The sequence below is a fragment of the Quercus suber genome, unplaced genomic scaffold (assembly GCF_002906115.3).
Source record: "Quercus suber isolate HL8 unplaced genomic scaffold, Cork oak 2.0 scaffold_892, whole genome shotgun sequence".
Lineage (NCBI taxonomy): Eukaryota > Viridiplantae > Streptophyta > Magnoliopsida > Fagales > Fagaceae > Quercus > Quercus suber.
The window spans coordinates 183,159-204,836 of record NW_027070318.1 but is presented as its reverse complement, the minus strand read 5'-3'; the positions used below and the strand labels follow the sequence as shown (position 1 = coordinate 204,836).

At 32.1% G+C, this 21,678-nt stretch overlaps 1 protein-coding gene across 1 annotated transcript; it reads left to right on the top strand.

The window, feature by feature from the left end:
* Positions 1 to 5,323: 5,323 nt before the first annotated feature.
* Positions 5,324 to 16,750, top strand: LOC111996175 (probable ADP-ribosylation factor GTPase-activating protein AGD14). The gene is made up of 13 exons (XM_065768146.1): positions 5,324 to 5,674; positions 5,806 to 5,867; positions 9,249 to 9,336; positions 9,413 to 9,474; positions 9,564 to 9,660; positions 10,122 to 10,568; positions 12,569 to 13,234; positions 13,594 to 13,725; positions 13,801 to 13,896; positions 13,992 to 14,155; positions 14,804 to 14,816; positions 16,333 to 16,379; positions 16,527 to 16,750. Exons 1-13 carry the CDS (start codon positions 5,579 to 5,581, stop codon positions 16,579 to 16,581), a joined length of 2,025 nt encoding a protein of 674 aa, XP_065624218.1. The 5' UTR covers positions 5,324 to 5,578; the 3' UTR covers positions 16,582 to 16,750.
* Positions 16,751 to 21,678: the final 4,928 nt, after the last annotated feature.

The window sequence follows — 21,678 nt, the reverse complement described above, 5'->3', positions numbered from 1 at the left end:
TCATTACATTGTTATTACCTATATAATTTTGAAAACACAACTAAATACTACCTATACAATATCAATTCACAATTATTATCTGTGAAATTCTACTAAATACAGTACAAAATAAAATAATAAATTGGTCAAATATTATCTCCTAAAGATAAGTGCATGAGATTGTTCAGTTCAATTACAGTTTGTTACATTCAATATTTTCGCATACAAAATATCTTAATAGAAATAGTATAAAAAAAAAACCTCATTAATTCAAAGAAAAAATAACAGAAAAAATATAAACAATTTAATTTGTATGAAAAGAAAATAAAAGTAAAATCCAATTTTGATTTTAATTAAATTTCTCTAAACTTTGTTTTGAAAAAACAATATATATATATATATATATTACCTAGTTAGTAATGGACGATACATAGTTATGGTATATTACATAAATGACCTATAAATTTGAATCATTTTTAGATATAAAACAAAAAAGGCTTATAAATATAAAATCATTCAAACTCTCTCTTCCTCTAATTTTATATATAGACTTAGATATATAATTAGGTTTTTTTTTATGATTTATTTATATTGGGCTATATAAAATAGAGTTGGATATATGATTAGGTTTTTTGAGTTTTATTGATATTGGACTCCTCGTCTTTTACAATAAAATTAACTCATTTAGCACCAAAAAAAAAAAAAAAAAACAAAACAAAAACTTAGATTAGACAGGACACGTGGTGCAAAATTAAACTCTAATTGAAATCCAATTTTTACATTGAATTAACTTACTTGACACAAAAATTTTAAAAAAAAATCGATTAGATGGGACACATGCTAAAAAATTAGACTTTAATTGAATTCCAATTTGAAATTTAATTGGATTTTCTCTTAACTTTACCTATTAATATATATATATATATATAGACTAGCGTGTAGCTCTGTGCATATGCACAGATACAATTAAAAATATGCATGAATATAATTAAAAATAATCATAATTATACGATTCAAATTAGTGTATTTTTTTTAAAAGATGTTCAAATTATACATGATATTAATTTACACTTTTTTTAAACCGTACATTTATAAAATTTGTAATAGTTTCTCATTATACATATATATATATATATATATATTATATGATTTAAATTTAATTGGTTTTAGGCTTTTCAATTTTTGCACCCAATAATTTACATGCCACAAAAATTGAAAACTTAAATGAATACGTAACAAAAAATTAGACTCTAATTGAAATCCAATTTTTACACTGAATTAACTTACTTGGCACAAAAATTTTAAAAAATCGATTAGATGGGACACATGCTAAAAAATTAGATTCTAATTAAATTCCAATTTGAAATTTAATTGGATTTTCTCTTAACTTTGCCTATTAATATATATATATATATATATAGACTAGCGTGTAGCTCTGTGCATATGTACAGATACAATTAAAAATATGCATGAATATAATTAAAAATGATCATAATTATACGATTCAAATTAGTATATTTTTTTTAAAAGATGTTCAAATTATACATGATATTAGCTTACACTTTTTTTAAACCGTCCATTTATAAAATTTGTAATAGTTTCTCATTATATATATATATATATTATGATTTAAAATTTAATTGGTTTTAGGCTTTTCAATTTTTGCACCCAATAATTTACATGCCACAAAAATTGAAAACTTAAATGAATACGTGACAAAAAATTAGACTCTAATTGAAATCCAATTTAGAATCTAATTGGATTTGAAATCTTTCAATTTTACACTCAATAATTCACTTAGCACAAAATTAAAAATTAAATGGGACACGTGGTGCAAAATTGAGAATCCAATTAATTGGATTTTGTCTAAGCTTAGACTATATACATACATATATATACATATATATATATATATATATTTATATCATATATTATATAATAAAAGTTAGGCTTAAAAGCCGTGATTATGCCAAGTGGCTTCATCAAATTACATAAATTTTTTTAGATTTTTAAAAAATAGATTTTTTTTTTTGTTCTTATCTTTTTCTCCTATAATTTCTGTAGGAGTATTGGGCCTAAGAGCCCATTGTTTGCTCATATTATGAGTTTGTGGCCCAATCCGAGGACAAAGAGTTGTCCGAGGAAAATGAATCTTTATTAGAAAAGGCTGTATTCGTAAATAGAGGTTAACTTTAACCATAATGGCTCAAGGGGTAGGCCGAGGATAGATTCGTCCTCGGCTAACCAATGCCGAGGTCCAAAAAGTTTGTCAATCACTCAAGATGATGTTTCAAAAAGTCTCGTCGATGTTGATAAGCATTGTAAGAGTGGTGAACAGGGCAATGCCCTGAAATATTTAAAAGAGAAAGCTGCCACCTCCGTATTAAATGCACTGCAGCTAACACCCTGGCTGCATTAATGTGGAGGTAATACCTGAATAGTAGATTTCAGCCTTACAGCTACTACATGAAGACTAATGGAAGGTGATGATGGGACAAGTATCCACATTAACTATCTAGCATGCACGTGGAAGGTGGAAATGAAAAGAAAGGGGGTATAAATGAAGAAGGAGACAACAAGATTGAGGGATTGGGAATAAAAGAGAAAAATACTGTAGCTTCTAGGAACCAAATTTGTAACCAAATTTAAGAACAATATATAAGAATAGATATCCTTGGACCTTTGTTGAGGACTATTTTTCTTCAGTATAATTCTTTTTCCTTTCATTTTCTTATCATCAGAACCCATTCTAGCGTTTGTTTGATTAACTAAAACCTAGTTTTCCAACCTATTCTCTATAAATTCATTGTTTTGGGCTTTTTATGCCTAAGTCCATCCACGTAGTGGGCTAGGAATTCAAATCTGGTCCTTACAATTTCTAAGTTGATAAAAGTCTCAATTTGATTACAATCCAAATTCTTCATCTCATATTTTTATTATTAAATAAATTATATTACAGTCATAAGAAAAAAAAAAAAAAAACAACAACATTATTGGAAAAACAAAAGATAGTTGTTCATATTGATTTACCAAAAATGTTTTTGGATAAAGTTTAAAAAGGTAATAAGTATTTGAGTTTCAAGTACACACTTTCTCTTTCTTCTCAAACAAAAGAAAAGTATCTATATATAATAAATGTTTGTTCTTCGAAAAAAAAAAACGTTTATTTTTTTTTTTTTTGTTATAAATTTTTTTTCCCTTTTTTCAATAAAAAAAATGTTTTCTTTTTTCTTTCTATTCATATGACATTTTTTTTATTCCACTTTTTATGGATTTATGAGATAGCAACAAACAAATTGATTAGAAATCTTAATTCTAATTGGATTTAAATTCTATATCAAATGAAACTCTACCTATCTTAATTTTTTATTCATTCTTTCTTCATTATTATTTTTTCATTTTGTTTAAGCTATTTTTCTTTAATTTAAAAAAAAATTTATAAAAACTTATCATATACGTTTTGACCCAATTCATAATGTTAAACTTTTGTACTCATTTATTCTCTTTTACAAATAGTTTTATTCTTTGTTCTTTTTCTACATTTATATCTTAATTTAACTCTCATATTTTTCTTTATATTGAATTTAAATTGTTGTTAATAGGTTTTTGGTTGTGTTATATTCTTCGAAAAAAAGAAATAAAAGAGTTTATATAAATTTGGCAACAAAGCTAAATAGAAATGCCTAGGAAACGTTTACTAATAATAGTTTTATTAGTAACTTTTTATTAACATGATTTAAAAACAATTTAATAGAGAGTTAATTTATTAACATGATTTAAACTTTACTAAAACTTTTTTAAGGGATTGGTTTAAAAAAATTTCAAAGTAATTTTCTAATTATTAATTGCTATGTGCTAACTTCTAATTACTAAAACCCACAATTGAAATACTAATCTGTACGAGATACCACTTCCAAAGATTAATATCTTAGCTATTATATATTATATGCTGAAATTTTTTTTTTGTTCGAAAGAAGCATTTCTCTCTCTCTCCCCCCACAAAACAAAGGGATTATAATAAAAATTAGCTAGACAAGGGTAAGACTACACCACCTTTTTTCTATAGTAAATGTTAAATTCATATAATTTTTTATGCATATATACACACATGTAGTGTGTAATGCACCAGATTTAAACTTTAAGTTTAAACTCAAACTTGGTAGGGTGAAACTCACTAAAGTTTTAGTGTCTTCTTCTATGCTTTCAAGGACAAAGATTAAATTCTCATGTGAGCCTCTTTCTACTTCAAATTTTTATAGTAATTTAGATTGTTCTTATTATTGAATTGAGATTTCTACTTAAACATGAATTCAATTATTTTTTTGGATAGTTTTTAACTATTAAATTCAAGGGTTTTCTATTTAAATATATGTGATTAATTGAACCTTAAAGTTCAATGTATTATTGAAAATCATTTTATATATATATATATATATATTCTAGGTACCTCTACCATCTTCCATTTAATTATATATATATATATATATATATTTTATGATACCTTAGTCTTACACAACATGCATTTATTATGTAAGTTAAAAGTAAAATATTAATTTATTTTTATTATTTATTTTAAGTAAATTAATAAAAAAATTATTTACATATGAATTTTGATTAAGCCGTGCATTGCATGGACATAAAGCTAGTGCGTGTGTATATATATATATATATATATAACAAGACCCTTTACCCACATGCATGATATTGTTTTTCATAGATCATCTATAATTGGGCACTCTACTCAACTCCGCTTCAGTTGCATGGGTAAAAGCCATCTCCATCCAAACTCATATTCTAGTTTCCGACTCTTTAAACACACACACACACACACACATATATATATATATATATATATATTTTTTTTAAAGACAAATCGAAGAGTATTTTATTTTATTTTTGTGTTGAGAAACGAAGAGTAATGTTGGGTTGTAGCAAAAAATCAACAAAAAATTCCACATTTAACTCTTCAATACTATTCAAAATTTTGCAAAATGCTCACCACACATTAAGTTTGAAGAGTACTACCATTCTTCTCCTTTTGATTAAATCTTTTTATTTTATTTATTTTTATCTCCTCTCTCTCTATATCTTTAGAAAAAGAATTAATGACAAACATTTGAATTAGAAGAAGAAGAAAATGAAAAATGAATTAAAGAGTGTTATTTGAAAACTACTAATAATGGTTAGCAAAAAAAAGAAAAAGAAAAAAAGAAAACTACACATAATAGCTAAAATGAGGCCCACTGTTTTTTTACTTTTTTTTTTTTTTTGAGAAACACTGTTTTTTTACTTTAAAATTTGATTATAGTATAGCTTTTACAAAATTAGAGGTAAGTGTAGATCCTCCAAGAAGAAAAGAAACATTTGTATTCTAGTCAAAACTAAAAAAAGGTGAGTCAAAATAAAACGGGAAAGAAAGGAACATGAGATGAGATGAGATGAGAGTAGCAGCCGTTTGTCCAATCGAGAGCTGATTATTAGATTAGAATTCTACTGTGTCTGTGTCTCACTAAGTCCTTTAATTCAAAATCCAAACCCAAACCCTACTCTAGTCTTCTCGTCGAATCTCCAGGCTAATAAGTTAGGGTTCGATTCCGTAATGGGAAGCAAAAGAGAAGAAGAGCGAAATGAAAAGATCATTCGTGGTCTCATGAAGCTTCCTCCCAATCGGAGATGCATCAACTGTAACGGCTTGGTATAATTACTTCTTTTCTTTTGCATATAGCAGCATCTCAGCGCTGTGATTTTCAGTTTATTGGTTGTTTGGTTGCTAAGAAAGTTCACGAAAATTTCCTCATTTTTAATCCCTATTTTTGTGATGTGCAGGGTCCTCAGTATGTGTGTACGAATTTTTGGACTTTCATCTGTATGACTTGCAGTGGGATACAGTGAGTATTTTCTCTTTGGAAAATGTACACATTTTTGTTTTTTTTTTGTTTTTGGTGATTGTAAATGTTAGCACCACTATTTTACTTTTGCTGTGGTAGTCCATCTCAATGTCTAATTGGTAGTTTTGACTTTTGATTGATGATTGATATGAAAAAGGTTTTGAAATAAAAGCACTTTGGCCTATAAGGCTGTCTTGTTATTTCATATGTGTTTGTCTGAATTTAATGATGTTTATATGATGACCTATAAGGAAGTCCGGTTATTTCATATATTTTTTTATGGGCCCTTTCATTCGCAAAGCAATGCAATGCGTTCGATGAAGTGAGACTGTGCATTGGTATTTATGCTATGCATGGTGGAGTTTATGAAGGAAAAATGGTGCCCTTTCGATCGTGAATCAATGCCTTTCACGAAGTGAGATTGTGCATTTGTAAATGTATGACCACCTTGCTTGAAGGGTTTCTTAGCCATTCATAATTAGACCTAAAAAATAATTAGACATAACAAGTACAGGCATCCAAAATCTCCAGCACGTGCATGTGTTTGACATGTGTTAGTGTTGGACCTGCAAAGCATGCCCTCATTTTGTGGAGAGGAATTAAATATTATTTTATGTAAAAAAAATTCATTTGATTTTAGATATGTTCTTAAATTTTTGATCGTTAAACATAAAATATGTCTATTGATAAATAAATAAAGATACATAACAATGTATATGAATTAATTGATTAATTTTCATATCTGCATTGTGTCGTGTCCTAATTTTTTAAGAATTTATATGTCGTGTCCTAATTTTTCAAGAATTTCCTTGTTGCCATGTGTTGTCGTGTACATATACATGCTTTTTAGAATTAGACGGTGCATGCTTAAAACTTCTTATAAACAAAACAATAAAACCATCTTGGAGATATTTTTATTTTGAAGTCTATATTGTTGAATGGGTGGTGTATCATATGCCCATGATCAGGTTTGGGAAAGTTTTGGTCTTAAATCCAGTTAAATACACTAATTTCTCTGTTGGTTAGGTAAAATTACAGGGACATTCTTTTTATTTTTTAAATCTAAACAAAACCTCCCCCAGTCTGAGCTATTTCTATGCAATCACCATCCCTCTCATCTTGTCCTTTGTTCTTCCATACCTGATTATATCACTTCATTTGGAAACTTCAGCTTTGGGTCAATTATTGCCTATAAGCTCTTGGTCAAATGACAAGGTGGAGGGTGAGATCATGTGCTCAAGGCCCACCCAAATGCATGTGTAACTTACCATTAAAAAAATCTCAAGTATTCTGCTATCCTTTGTCAGCATATTTTTTTGATAGGTAAATAAAAAATTTTATTTAAAAAATTGAGATAAGTAAATTGGCAGTATACTATCTGCTCACTGGAAGTAATATTTTTCTCTGGAATTAGGTGAAAATATTTTAAAATCTTTAGATATGTCAAGGGAATAGAAGAGGTCTTTTGTTTCTTACTTGATCATGTAGTGTCTTAGGGGCAATGTTTGGTACTTAAATACATCATCACAAGTGCTCCCATCTGGGGTGTCTGGGCTAACTGTAAACCCAGACGTCTCTGGTTTGACTTCTATTGCAATTTACCTGATGCCTGCTTAGTGGGGGTGTATGCATCCAGGGTTTTACCCATCAGGGGTGGTCCCACTGGCTTATACCTTAAGGGGGTTCCTCATCATAAAAAAAAAAAAAAGAATGCATTATCAGAAGTAAACTGGGCTCTCAATTTTTTATTTTATTTTCACAGCTATAATATGCCATTGAATAAAATATTTAAGTTTTGTGTGTTTGCTACTCTCTCTTCCTCATAAAGATGGTCCATCTTGTATAATCATGTTTGTTTCGGAGCCATGCTTTCTATACCAACTTTGTCCAAAATTGATCTTATATCTTAAAATCATAATTATGTTTAACTTGTTTAAATTTGATAATGATGATAGCTATTGGATATCCAAAAAGAAAACCTGTACTATATTTATGTGTTATTAATTCGTGTTGGAAGAAATGGATGTCTAATTTATATAAGATGGAATATGATTTAATTCTATTAGGGTTTGTTGTAAAACTCCCAATTTGCACCCTCTAATAAATTTTTCCAAACTGGCTTTTTCAAATAGAAGAATTTTGTTCATTCAATAAAGATTTCATTACCAGTCAAATTTCTTATAAATAGAAGAAGAAATTATATTCTCTGGTGTAACTCACACCCCGCTGCGCTGCGGCCCCCCCCCACCCCCCAATACACCCTCCAATAGAATATTGACACATTAGACTTTTTCAAAATGGATTAGAGATTAAATTGTATAAGGTTTGGTGGAAAACCCCCTAGTTTCAACCTCTGATAAAATATTGCTGCCATTAGATTTTTTCAAATAGAATAATTGGTAGTACCACACAAAATACAATCTATTAAAACCAAATCACTATAAAATTGTTACTAATCAAAAATAAATATTCAAATTCCATGTTGTAAGAGAAAAGGTGGTCGGTGAAGGAGAAGAAGACAACTAAGCTCATTACCGAAGAGGCTGCCCCTGACACCCCTAAGCTTCTCATTTGCCTGTGTTCGAGTGCCTAGGATATGGAATCTCTTGGAGGTCTTGAAACTCATTAGGTATTGATGAAATACAAGATAGAAGACAAATTTGATAAGATGAGTTTGGATGACCAAGAAATTCAGACTAGTAATGATGAGATAGAAGATTGGTAAAAAATTGTGTGTGCTTGAGAAGCATGCTGAGTCTAGATTGGCTCTTTTGTAAAAAGTTTATGTAAAATGTTCATTTTCCCCTTCATTTTTATGTGCTTGAAAATCTGATGTTGATGTTTTCCGGTATAAAATGTCGCATTTGTTCAGTTCTTTGTTTTGAAAATGTGAGTCAATTTTCCATTTTTTAAAAACATGGAATTTGATAATTTTATAGTGGTTAAGTTTTTAATAGATTGTGTTTGTGTGTGGTCTCCCTATTTTTTCTATTTGGAAAAAAAATAAAAAAAAATCTGATAGGGTGATCTTTTATTAGAGGGCATAAACAGCGGTTTTACATCGAAGCCTTATAGAATTTAATCTCAAGATGGAATTGCTCAATTATGTATTATAATGTACCTCTGCTTATGTGATTTTCTACTGCTGTAATTTGTCATGGATCATTATTAATCTCTTAGTGACCTCCAATAAATGTATTTTGTGGACATTGTATTTGAGTTTTTTTACTGCCCTTAAATTAATGCAATTATTTCTTCCCCTGTTTGGTGAAATTTTCAATTGCTTTGGCTGGTTCTTTTTCGAGCTTGGCCTGCCAAACATCTGGTTTGTTTAGGTCTTCAGTGTTTTTATGAATATATCAATATTTTGGTGTCATGCAGTCGCGAGTTTACTCATCGTGTGAAGTCTGTATCCATGGCTAAGTTTACATCTCAAGAAGTTGAAGCACTTCAAAACGGTGGTAACCAGGTACAAGGCTTAATTTCTTCCTCTTTAGTAAAAGGGGTTTGCTTTTCAGTGCTGATGAGACTTTCACTCTTTTCAGCGTGCAAGAGAATTATATTTGAAGGATTGGGACCTTCAAAGGCAGCGATTGCCTGATAGCAGGTGCTTGATATGTGATTTATTGATAATGTTTTAGTCATGAGCATGGTAAATATAGATTTTTTTTTTTTAATTATGTTTTCCTATTGCAGCAATGTTGATAAAATACGTGAATTTATAAAGAATGTGTATGTAGAGAGAAGATATGCTGGAGGAAAGACTACTGACAAGCCTCCGAGAGATGTGCAGGCAATATGTCCTTGAGCCAATATTTGCGTTATATGTTAAAGAACTTTATAGTGTCTTTTGGTTCTATTTCTGAGCTGTTATTTCTTTTTCTGGAAACAGAGGAAATAAAATAGGAGTGGTGAACTCATTTGGTAGCTTCTTTTTCAAAAAGTATTTTCTGAAATTACTAGTTTTTGAAGAGCATAAAATATATGTTTTCGTGGTCCTCCCTGCCACCCCCTAAAAAATTCCTGGCTTTCTCTGTTTCTGTTGCAAATAAAATGAAACAACGGAGAACAGCATGTTCTCTTATCTTTTACACTTTTACAGAGGTTTTTGGAAGTTTTGGAAACATATTCCCAGCAACAGAATCAAGCAGGCCTTAACGATTTATTCCATTGTCCTTATTTTTTATATTAAAAAATCTCACTTCAGGCTAGTATACGAGCTTAGCATATGGTATTCACTATTGGATTTGACAGAGCCTTAGAAGCAATGAAGACGAGGCAAGGCGTGCCAGTTCTTATCATTCTTATTCTCAGAGTCCACCTTATGATTATCAATATGAAGATCGACGGTATGGAAAACAATTTGCTGCGCTTACCAGGAAGCCTGGTTCAGATCGAGGCCATTATGAGGGGAAGATGTCTAGTTTTGTCTACAGTCCTGGTCGGTTAAATGAGCAAATGTATGAGGACCGGTTTGCAAATGAAGGCTCAGTTTCCAGAGGTTCAGACTTCTCTGTGTCTAGTGGAGGTGATCCATTCAGATCTGGTGCAGAGTCTCCTAATTTTCGCAAGGATGTTGGATTTAACAGCCCACCTGTTCAGACTTCAAGGGGTAGTTTAAGTGATGACTTATTTTTTCGAGCAACAAATTCTTCTGAGACAAATTCCAAAAGAGATGCAGATGGAATTCCACGTCCACAGGTTATATTTCTTGTACACTTGTTTGTGTAATTAACCAAAAACAAAATTGTGGGGATTTTTTGAATGATCTTTTTTATGTTGAAATTGTGTATCCCTTCAAAAAAAGTATCAAATATTAGTGGAGCATTGTTGTCTTGGTGCAAAATGTTTTTTCTGTGCCTGTGATAGTTCAGTGTGGGAATGTTGCCTGATATATTAACTTGTGTATCTTGTCCTACACAATAAAGCATTAAATCCACTGGTATTGCAAAGTGTTCCAAGTATGCTTTAGAGTTCAATTGTCGCATACATGCTCGCATTTAGTAAGTATATATACATTTTGATGTATATTATGCATATGCTACATACCTGCCTGGTGAACGCATACATGGATAATGACATGTGCCTACCTAACTGCTACACATGCAGATGTGCTCTACTGTTACGCTTCTTTATCAATGCATTTTCTGTTTTATTTGTCCTCTGTTTACCAATTTTGTATGTCTTGCCTATGATATCATGTGGCTATGTTTTCTGTGTACTAGAATAATGTGTTTGGGAAATTCATGATTACATTTGATAGTTATATCCCAAACATTTTAATATTTTCTTTAAAGAAAAATATAGAAATTCAAAGCAGAAATTTTACTCCTTGCATGTGGTAATAGAGTTGCCTGAAGTTTCACCTTAACTTATGCTTGACAAGTGTAAGCTACATTTGTTACTATATGCTTTTGTGTACTGTAAAGTGTGATGTGTGTGACCTCGCATGCATGTGTTTGTCTCTACGGTGAGGTACTCTGAGATGAACTCCCTGGTAGGTTGCAGTTTACTTTCTTTGTTCAATATTTTTCTTTCCAGATACAGAATGATAAACTAAAATTTTATACTTATGCTTTGAGAGTCATATGCTTTGCTTCGTCAGGGGGTGAAAACATTGATTTGCTTTTTCCCTAACTCTGGAAAAAAAAAAACCCTGATGGGCACTTTAGTGCCTGGACAGGCAATGTGTTTATTTTTGGCTAGAGGAAGAACATTGCCTTATGCTTTTGCCTCAAAAACTCTAATGTGTATCAGAAAAACATGCATGTGCATATACACATACACAGGTCTGTTGGTCTACTTTTAGGATTGAGATCTCTTGTCTTAAAGACTGAAATCACATGATGCTGCTTTTTAATATGACACTTTTTTGGATCTGCCAACAGATATATATATATATATATATATGACCATATAAGGATTGTATAAGACACTTCATAGCTGTCTTGTGTTTTTATATGCAGTTGTAAGATTCCAGAAAGTTTTAATTGTTCTATTGCAAATGTATTAATAAAAGTGGCTAAAAATAAAGGCAGCTAAAAATGCTTTCATTTCCAGATCCTAAAAACATTTTTCTAGTTAGATTGCGGATCTTAGATATGGAAAATATTTCTGGTTTATATGATTTGATCTCTATTGGCACTTTGACATGACCAGGATCATTAAATGTATTTGGCATTTTGATCATTCTTTTGATCAATAAATGGATTCAATTGGTTGTTCTGGTTTTTCCATTTACATGGAATGTCAGTGGATCGTATACATATCTTTGCCTATCTTGGCAGAAGACATGATGTTGCTCCCCAAATTCTTTAGAGATATCGAATATGGCAAATGTCTTCTCTATCTGTGGGAAAAGTCTGTCCCCATCAGTGATTAGGAATATTTATAAAGTTCCTCTGAATCTAGTTTGAGCAAGGTAAAGTTTGATTTAAAAAAAAAAAAAAAAAATCCAAAAATTCATTGTTTCCTTCATATTGTATTCTTGTGGTGAACTGATTAGTTTATTTCCTTTGTCAACAACATGCTGGGTACACAATGTTATTATTTCTTGAGTGCTATTTTGATGTGTGTTATTTCTGCTTTTTCTCTGCCTGCATAATCCATTCCTATGTGCATTTGGCCCTGTTTCTATAATATGTGGATGAAAGGATGATCTCCTTTTCAATCAACTGACTTTAATTTGATCCATTATTTAGAGAACTGCTTCTTCAAGTAGCTTTGGATCAGTGGAGAGCCACTCCCTGTCTTACAAGTCATATAACTCGGGTGGTTTAACAGAAGTTGTCTCAGAACCGGATCAACCTGCAGGAATTTTCCAGGGTACAGTGTCTACCCTTCCACGATCATCTGTTTCCGGAAATGCTAGTAGTTTAGATCTTTTCAAGGCACCCCTTGTACCAGAACCAGTCTCTTCTGCCGCTTCATCCATTGATTTGTTTCAAATGCCAGCAACATCATCGGCTCCATCTCCAGCTTCATCTGTGAATGTGTATCAACCTCCACAAACTTTTCCATTGTCATCCTTAAACTCCTTTCCAGAGATTCCTCAGCAGCAGTCAGCTACAACCTTGGATAGAGAAACACCACAAATATCTGTCCCTAAAAATGAAGGATGGGCAACGTTTGATTCACCTCAGCCCACAGCATCTGTTCCACATGCTGAAAATCCTATCCCTGCAAAAGTACCTTCTAGTGATGTAGGCTTGTTGGAAAAGTTTGATCCGTTTTCATCCTTAGATACAAACATACAATGGCCATCATTTCAACTTGAAAGTGTTCATGGGCCTTCTTCTATAATGTCTAATCAATGGCATGATGGTTTGCACAATGTTCAAGCTCCCACGATAGCAACAAGCACTCCGGTAAGCTTTATCACGATCTAAAATTGCCCTCTGGAAGTGTTTTTGGAGTGTGGGATGGATGATGAAAAGAAATTCTTGGCTGTGTTTAGTTTTCTTAAAATTATCGTGCTATTCTCCATTGAGATTGCAGCTTGTAAGTCTGATGTTCTTTTAATTTCAAAATGGCATCAGTAATTTTTTATTTTTATTTTTAGTTGGATTGGTAAGTTACACACTCAGCTAGTTGGTTTTGAACCTACAACCTTGCCCTCCATCCCATTATTATGGAAGAGGAACTGCCATGTGAGCTAGAGCTCATTGGTATGATGGCATCACGAAATTGAAGGGATTTATTAGTTTCTATCTTTGATTCTGAGCAGGTGTGGAATGCATTTGACGATTCCATTGGGAACCTTCCTTTGAATGCCAATGTGAAAGGTAGTGAACTACAGCTAGAAACTCACAGTCTTTCATCAAGTGCTGATCAGTATTTGGGCTTTAGAGATTTAGAGGTTTGTGCATTCTCTTCAAATATCTTTCAAAGTGTTTACTTGCATCCATTCATTCCTAAACAATCTGATTTGCAGGACTCCTGTAAAGATGGGATTCAAAGAGATGTTGCTTATTTTCCCCCAGGTCCTACTGAACAGTCACATGTCATGGGGCCATCCTTTCCTCTGATGGTTTGTACCCTTTAGTTGCCTGAGCTCTTGGTATATGATCTTAGCTAGGGAAGTAATTTTGTATATCTCACAGAGTAATGTATGACTCTTTCTAGGGGGAGATTCAATCACATGCAGTGGATCTTAAATCAACAAATCCATTTGATCTTCCTAATGATTCTGATTTGGAACAGAGCAATATGGTATGTCATAGGTATTTCTTTTGGTTGGTAAAATGTTTCGAATTGCCTCTTGAATTGTACATTTTGGATAGCAACTAATCACATAATATTCTAGTTAACATTTATCTCTTTTGTGCAATTCAAGAATAGTAATTGATTTCACAAATCTATGGAAGTCTCATAATAATTAATTTATCTGATCAATGATTGAGAATTTTGTATATAGATGCCTCTTGGGCGAGAATAAATTGCTTAGCCCATTTGGTGAAAAGCCCTTGGATTTGGATTACCTGGCAACTGGTTTGGTGGGTGGGGCTAGTTGCCTGTAGAAGTTTGATTAATAGTAGTGAGGATTGTTGTACAATATGCTCTATGACATACAACTCAACTAATTTGAGTGGAGTTCTCCTATGTTATATATAAAAAGAAAAAGGAAAAAGAATTTTGTATATAGGTAGAAAGTCCTCACATGCTATCTTGAAAAAAAAAAGTCTCTTCTAGAGAATTTGTAGACGTTTAATTGTGGTGGGTTTAGAGTTAGGAAAGAAGAAGAATTAGAGAGAAACAAGAATTGTTCAGGGGCTGTGTGAACAGTAACTTTAGAATATCCAAGAATATGAAGTAATGGCACAACACATGAGAGATGACATTAAAAACACAAAATGCCAAAAGGGAATTACGTACCATACTCTACCAAAATTAACAAAGAGCTTATTTTAAGGTTTTCTTTGTATGAGTGTTTCTAGTGATGCAGGACAATCAATAGAAAAATAAAATAACAAGAAAAGTAAAGGATAAACCTAAGAAACAGCACTTAGGTCACTTGGAATCAGCACCAAGCTAAACCCTTAGGAATCAGCACCTAAGGACCCTTAGGAATCAGCACCTAAGTTGTTAGGAGTCAGCACCTAAGTTGTTAGGAGTCAGCACTTAACAACTAGTCTCTTATATAGAGCTAGAACTGGAAAAATAAAGAGATAAAGATAACAAAATACCAAAACTAATCTTGATTGAACTCAAATACTAATCCCTATCTAATCTCAAGTCTAATTCCTATCCGAATAAAAGTCTACAATTATCCAATTTCCTATATGATAAATACAAAAATCTGAAAATATAAAATTTAAATAATTTTGGTTTTGCTCCTGCATCATACTCCCTTGCTTGGAGAAAACTTGACCTGAGTTTTAAAGTGTTGAATGATGAAAACTTTGGCACATAACACTTGCTGCAGTTGAGGAATCGACTTTGGGAGCATTGAAAATAGATAAACCCTGTATTCCACCTCATGAAACTTTTCTGGAATCACAAACTTGATGTGAGAAAATAGATTCTTCTGGTTGCATTTTATCAAAAAAAAAAAAAAAAAAAAAAGATTCTTCTGGTTGCATGAACGTTGAAACTTCAGTTGACACTTGCACTTCTTTGTCAATATCAAGGTCTGATGTTAGTTGATTTTCCTTCATCTGAGTAGTCAAGTTTTCAACAACCTTCATTTGATTAGCCAAGTCTTCAACAGTTTTCATTAGATTTCCTAAGTCTTGTCGTATGGCAGATACTTAATGAGTGAGCTTTGCATTGTTGCACTGCCTTATGCTTGTTCTTTGATCTTGAAATTGCCATGAGAAGGTTGTTGTAGATCCTTGTGAAATACTGTGGGAAATTTACAATACAATGATCTTCTTTCATTCTTTCCCAAGTAATTTGAGACCAATGGCATCTAAAGTGAAGGCTCTCATAATGATTCCAATACTCTAAAGTGAAGGCTCGCATCTTATGTGGAAGACTTTTTTGGGGGGGGGGGGGGGTATGATTCTTTTTTGCAACGGTTAATGCTGGAGCTCTATTTCTTAATTGCATTGCAACACAGTTTGATGCATCTTATTTGGCGCCTTATAGCCACCACCAGTAAAGCAAACACTCGTAGCTTTTCCTCAAAGAATATTTGAAATAATTAAAAAATGTTAAGAATTCCTTGTGTACTATTGTATAACAAATTAAACATTTAAAGAAAATAATGACAAATATAATTTAGTTATAGGATGACATGTACGACATCAGATATTCTTGTTTTCTGACCTTACCCAATCCCACTTGTTGCTGTACTCCTAATCCATTTTCTTGTTTCTCTTTCAATTTCTCTACTTGGCCAAAAATTTCACCCTCCTCTAGAGAGCCTGCAGCATAATCCAATTATGAGAACATGAAGATCCATCCAAGTCTTCTACCATTAACATCCTCATTGAATTTGATTAAATTTTGGTTTGATTCTGTAGGTGGCTTAACATATATGGCAGGGCAAGCACCAAGCTCCCAAATAGGGTAAGATGATTTCTTTTCCTGTCATTATTTTGAAGATGGTTTGTTTGACGAATTATTTTGTAGAAGGTGATTGTGTTATATTTTGGTTGTCTTTAGCACGTGCATGCTATGTATATCCTGCTAAGTCTGATGAAATTCGGTTTGCAGGAATGTTCCATCACAGGGGCCTTTCAGTTCTATTGGAGGAAACCCTTTTGCATAGGACTTTGCTGTCGAAATTATTATTTTCATTATTCAGTTTGTAGTAGAGGTTTTTCACTATTTATATCTAACCTTATTCTAAGCTAGAATAATTGATTTCCGTGGTATTATTTATGTTTGAATTCTTTGGGAAAAATAAAATTTAGTGAGTAATTCTTACTTTTTTCTTATGTTTTGGCCGCACGTTTGTAGTTGGATAGCTCATAGCTGTAACCATGAACGTCCAAGATTTACTCATAAGCCTTATATAATGGATCAAGATTCTTAAGAATTTTTAGGGTACTCTATTAGATAGAGTTCCTGTAATCCTAATCTTCCTTTTAAAATAAAAAGCTATTCCTGTAATCCTAATCTTCCTTTTAAAATAAAAAGCTAAGATTACACCGCCTCATCAATCCACTAAAAAAAAGAATTATTTTCATAAAAAACTCATACTAACTCACCGTTAAATCCAAAACTGCCCCACTTCCCCTCTTGCTACCAATCTCCTTTGTACTACCTCCACACTCCAATCAAACTCCACCACCAACCCAAATCCGGCTAGGAGCCTAGGATTTTCTTATATTTCCCAAATGTCTTACATTGCAGTCAATAGTCTCAAAATCAAATGATCATCCACAGGTTATCAAGAAATGGAAAATGATGAATGTATCGTTAATTTCAATCACAAAACCAGCCACATGTTTCACACAAGTCATAATATAACAACAATGGTAACTAAATATACATAGTCACTTTTATTAAGACTTTCCTGCTGATTTTCCTTTTGGATTGTGGCACGTATGTATGATTGGATTTGGCCATAGGCAATGAATCTATTCCCGTGGGTTGGGTTTTTTAGGATTCATTATTGGTGGCAGCTTGGGTTGTCACCAGGGGTGTTCACCGAATGGTAAAAACTGTCCACAAAATGGTATAACTACACCGCACCACAAGTAAAAGTGCACCGCATAGCATAGTGCAGTGTGGTTTTATAATAAGAAAACTGCACAAACCACACGCCGTATCCTCTTTATATATTAATATATTAATTTTTTTAATATTAAATATGTTATTAATAATTTAATAATCCTAGTTTTTTTAAAAAAAGTTTGATATCCCTAGCAAATGTTGACTAGGAAAACCAACCAAAAATAAAGAAAAACCAGTTCAAAAGTTTAAAACTTGGCCCAAAATAAAGAGAAAAATTAGTTTTGGGCTAGGTAGGAAAAACCCAAAATTTGAAAAATATATTGATTTTAAGCCATTCAAATCACATCTTATATAACGCACTGCACATGTGACTGCAAAAATGATGTGCGGTGTGGTTATGGTTTTAGCTAAATTCGTGATTGCAAAAATGATGTGCGGTGCGGTTATGGTTTTAGCTAAATTCTAAACTGCATCGCACCGCACATGTGACTGCAAAAATAAGGTGCGGAGCAGTTATGGTTTTAGCAAAACTGCACCGCAAACTGCGGTGCTAAAAATGGCCCAAAACCACACTGCACCGCGAACACCCCTAGTTGTCACCATAGATTGGTAGTAGGAGGGGAGAGTGAGGAAGTTTTAGGCTTCCAGTAATTGAGTTTGAGTTTTTATTTATTTATTTATTTATTTTTATTTTTTATGAAAAGCATTAGTTTTTAGGTTTGTGATTTGATGAGGTAGCATAATCTTAGCATTTTATTTTAAAAGGAAGGTGGGAATTAAAGGAAATCTATCTAGTAGAGTACTTGGGAAATCTAGAGGATCTTGATTCCATATAATGGGCTCATTCCACTCTGAGTGATATAGATTTTAAACCCTAATAACAGCAATCAAATTAAACAAACCAATCTACGTCAAACAACTTTAAGTTATTCTTAATGGGTTTCTAAAAAAAAAGAAGAAGAAATTCTTCATGGACATCTAACTCGTTGCCTAACTAATTTGGAGAATGTCTCCATCATGGACGATATTACAACATTAAAAAAGATGGATAATACATTCATATTCAGGTTGCACCTTGACAGCCAACAGGTATTCCAAGAAGTTCTGAGACTAGCAAACATGGCAACAGCAAGTTTTATAAGGCTCTCCTAGTGATCCTCTGGCGGTAACAAAAATAAAATAAAATAAAATAAAACTTGACAAGGTGAGTCATGGAGTGATAATCTCCAATGAAACAGTTGTGTTGTCCAATTATTTGAGACATTATTGGTAGGGACGGACCCAAGATTTTAAGCTAGCGGGGGCCAGAGTATAAAGGAAAAAAAAAAAAAAAAAATCCAAATAGGTATCTATATAGTATTAAAAAATTATAAATACTCAAAATCGTTATTTATTTATTTTTTATTTTAGAGTATTAAGTATTTTTAACACATACACACGGGAACACAAAATTGTTGTTTCTAAATATATTAAGATGCAATCATTTACCAACAAAGACAAAAACAAAAACAAATTTTTTCTTTTAATACTAGATGGCTGGAATTTTTAAATTTTTTTTTTTTAAGGTTAGATATTCAAGTGGTAGTGCTAAAAATTTTAACATTTAGCACCTTAAAAAGCTACTTTGTCTATTTTATACTAGTTTACTTAGTTGGAAATAATTTAGCTTTAACTTCTCCAATAACACATAATTTTTTGGTTCTTTGGTGTAAATAGTTTTTTTTTTTTTTTTTTTGCTAAAATATAATCATCATTGTGAATGTTTTTATTATTTTGTTAAGTTTTTGAATTGAATAGTTGCTATTTGAATTTTGGATGAGACAGCTAGGTTTATTGAGAAAAAAAGGGAACCTAAGGTTTTGAAAGAGGGCAACTACAAAAATTAAACATATAATAACTAAAAAAAAAAAAAATTTTGGACTAGGGGGCCCGAGCCCTCTTGGGCCCCCACCTGGTCCGTCCTTAATTATTTGGTAACTTGGAAAANTTTTTTTTTCTTGAGTCTGAATAACAACATATAATTAAGTAAAAATTTCTAATTAAGATTTTATTTTTTAAGTTCTTTTCAGGTTAATTTTTGAGTTATATTCTTAAAGCTAAAAAAATTATGAGCAAACGAAAAACAATTGATGCATTCTTAAAGAAAAAAGATGTTAGAAATTCAAAATTTAGGACACCTGTGGCTATAGAAACAAATGTGGCTATAGAAATAAATGTTAATACTTCAATGCCTAAGGAACACCCCTCCAAATGTTCAAGAATTTAATCTGAAGAGATAGATCGTGATCCAGGATCATGTAAACAAATATGTGAATTTCCTATCAACAAACAAAATGAAATCTAATGAGTTTATCTCAAAGAAGGTCCATATCAACCTAAATATATAGACTGTCCATACAACGATGATAATCATCGTCATAAAAAATCGGCCCCCCCATGTAAAAAATCCTGGCTACGCCCCTGGACATATCCAAATTCATTTCTCCTAACAGTAGCAGTGATGGTGGTGTTAGCTCTAACTGCAATATCAAAATTTATTTTAATCCAACCGGGTTGGGGAGGAAACCATTTCAAGGCCAAACATGCTAGGTGAGATGTCCAAGTTGCAATATGTTTTGAATAAGCTATGTTATTTACATTAGCATCTTTTCTAGGATTACGCATGTAATTTGCAAATATTATTTGGTTCCTAATTCTCCAAATGTTTTCAAAGAGAATTGAACAAAATAGAGTGACCTTGAATCCATCTTTTGAAGAAACTTGTAAATGCTTACGAGGGAAAGTTGCATATTTCACAATGTGACAAGGAGATAAATGCCCAAGAGAAGCAATGATGATTGGCCAAACAGATAAAGACCAAATAATTTATGTATATGGGCAAGAAATTAGAATATGCACAATGGACTTACTAGAATGGTTACATAAAACACAAAAGATCATGCTGAGACCATCTTCTATTTAGAGCCACTGGAGTGGGAATAATATCCCATGCAATTTTTCAAAGCAAAATTTTTAGCATTTCATGTATTTTGAGCTTCCACAAATACTTCAAATCCTGTTTTGATAAGGACCAAAGTCTGCAAATCTTTGAGAATGACCAAACGTAGGTTGATTTAACAGTGAACTCACCATGGCTAGTAGGATAGTTTATTTGGGGCATTAGTAGGTAAGGAAGGGATCTGCAGAATGTTTGTAATGGTTTGCTTGTCAATAAGAGTATTTAATTTTTTTACGTCCCAAGCTGAATCAAATTGATTTTTTAGTTAGAAAACCCAGTTAATATCCATTAGGGAGGGCTCTTATAAGGGTAGGCGAAAAACTGGGTTGTGAGGGGATCCAAAGATCTTCCCAAATGTTTATGACAGAACCAGAGTGAATATGATAACAAGCACCCTTCTTCACTAGAGATTTTGCTTTGCAAATACCTTTCCATAACCAAGACGATTGTTTACACACAGGAGAAGCAAGAAAACTTTTGCCATTCAAGTATTTTGCTTTTATGATTTACCCAAACTTTGTCTTGATTTGATGCGACAGCCTAACCCAGTTTTGCCAGTATAGAAATATTAGAATCTTCCATCTTCCTATTTTTCAAATTTCCACAATCTTTTGGTTTTTAAGTATTACCCCAAGACATTGGGCAAAAGGTGGATGCCATCTTTCTTTCTTTCCCCAAGTGAAATTTCTAAGGCACGAGTCAATGCTGGAGCAAACTAATTTAGTGAGGTAGAAAGAAGAGGTTGTGTATGTGGGGATAGATGATAAAACATATTTGACCAATGTTATTCTTCATGATTGATATAAAAACTTAGACTTCCAAGATTGGGCTCGAGATTTAACTTTTTCTAGGACCTCATTAAACATTATTTTTTTGTTTCTTGAATTGATGAGGGGTAGACCTAGATATTTAGAGGAGGAAGAAGAAGATCTGAACCACCGAGAGAAATAAGAGAGGATTTAGTATTTTTTTCTCAAATTTTTACAAAAAAAGATAGAAGATTTTGCGATGTTTATGGATTGACTAGACCATGATTTATATGTATCTAAGCAAATTAGAATGGAATTAAATTCCCGTAGGATAGCTTTGGAAAAGATGAGTAAGTCATAAACAAATATGAGATGAGAGATGGGATGGCACCTATTGCTGATTTTGAAATCATGGATGCCACCATTTGATTAAGCTCTA

What these genes read in the sequence shown, in the direction of transcription:
- LOC111996175 (XM_065768146.1), top strand. Translation starts at nt 5,579, where the DNA reads ATGGGAAGCAAAAGAGAAGAAGAGCGAAATGAAAAGATCATTCGTGGT. An exon ending in GGCCATCCTTTCCTCTGATG is followed by an intron (nt 13,897 to 13,991) that starts GTTTGTACCCTT and finishes GACTCTTTCTAG; the next exon opens with GGGGAGATTCAATCACATGC. An exon ending in GCACCAAGCTCCCAAATAGG is followed by an intron (nt 16,380 to 16,526) that starts GTAAGATGATTT and finishes TTCGGTTTGCAG; the next exon opens with GAATGTTCCATCACAGGGGC.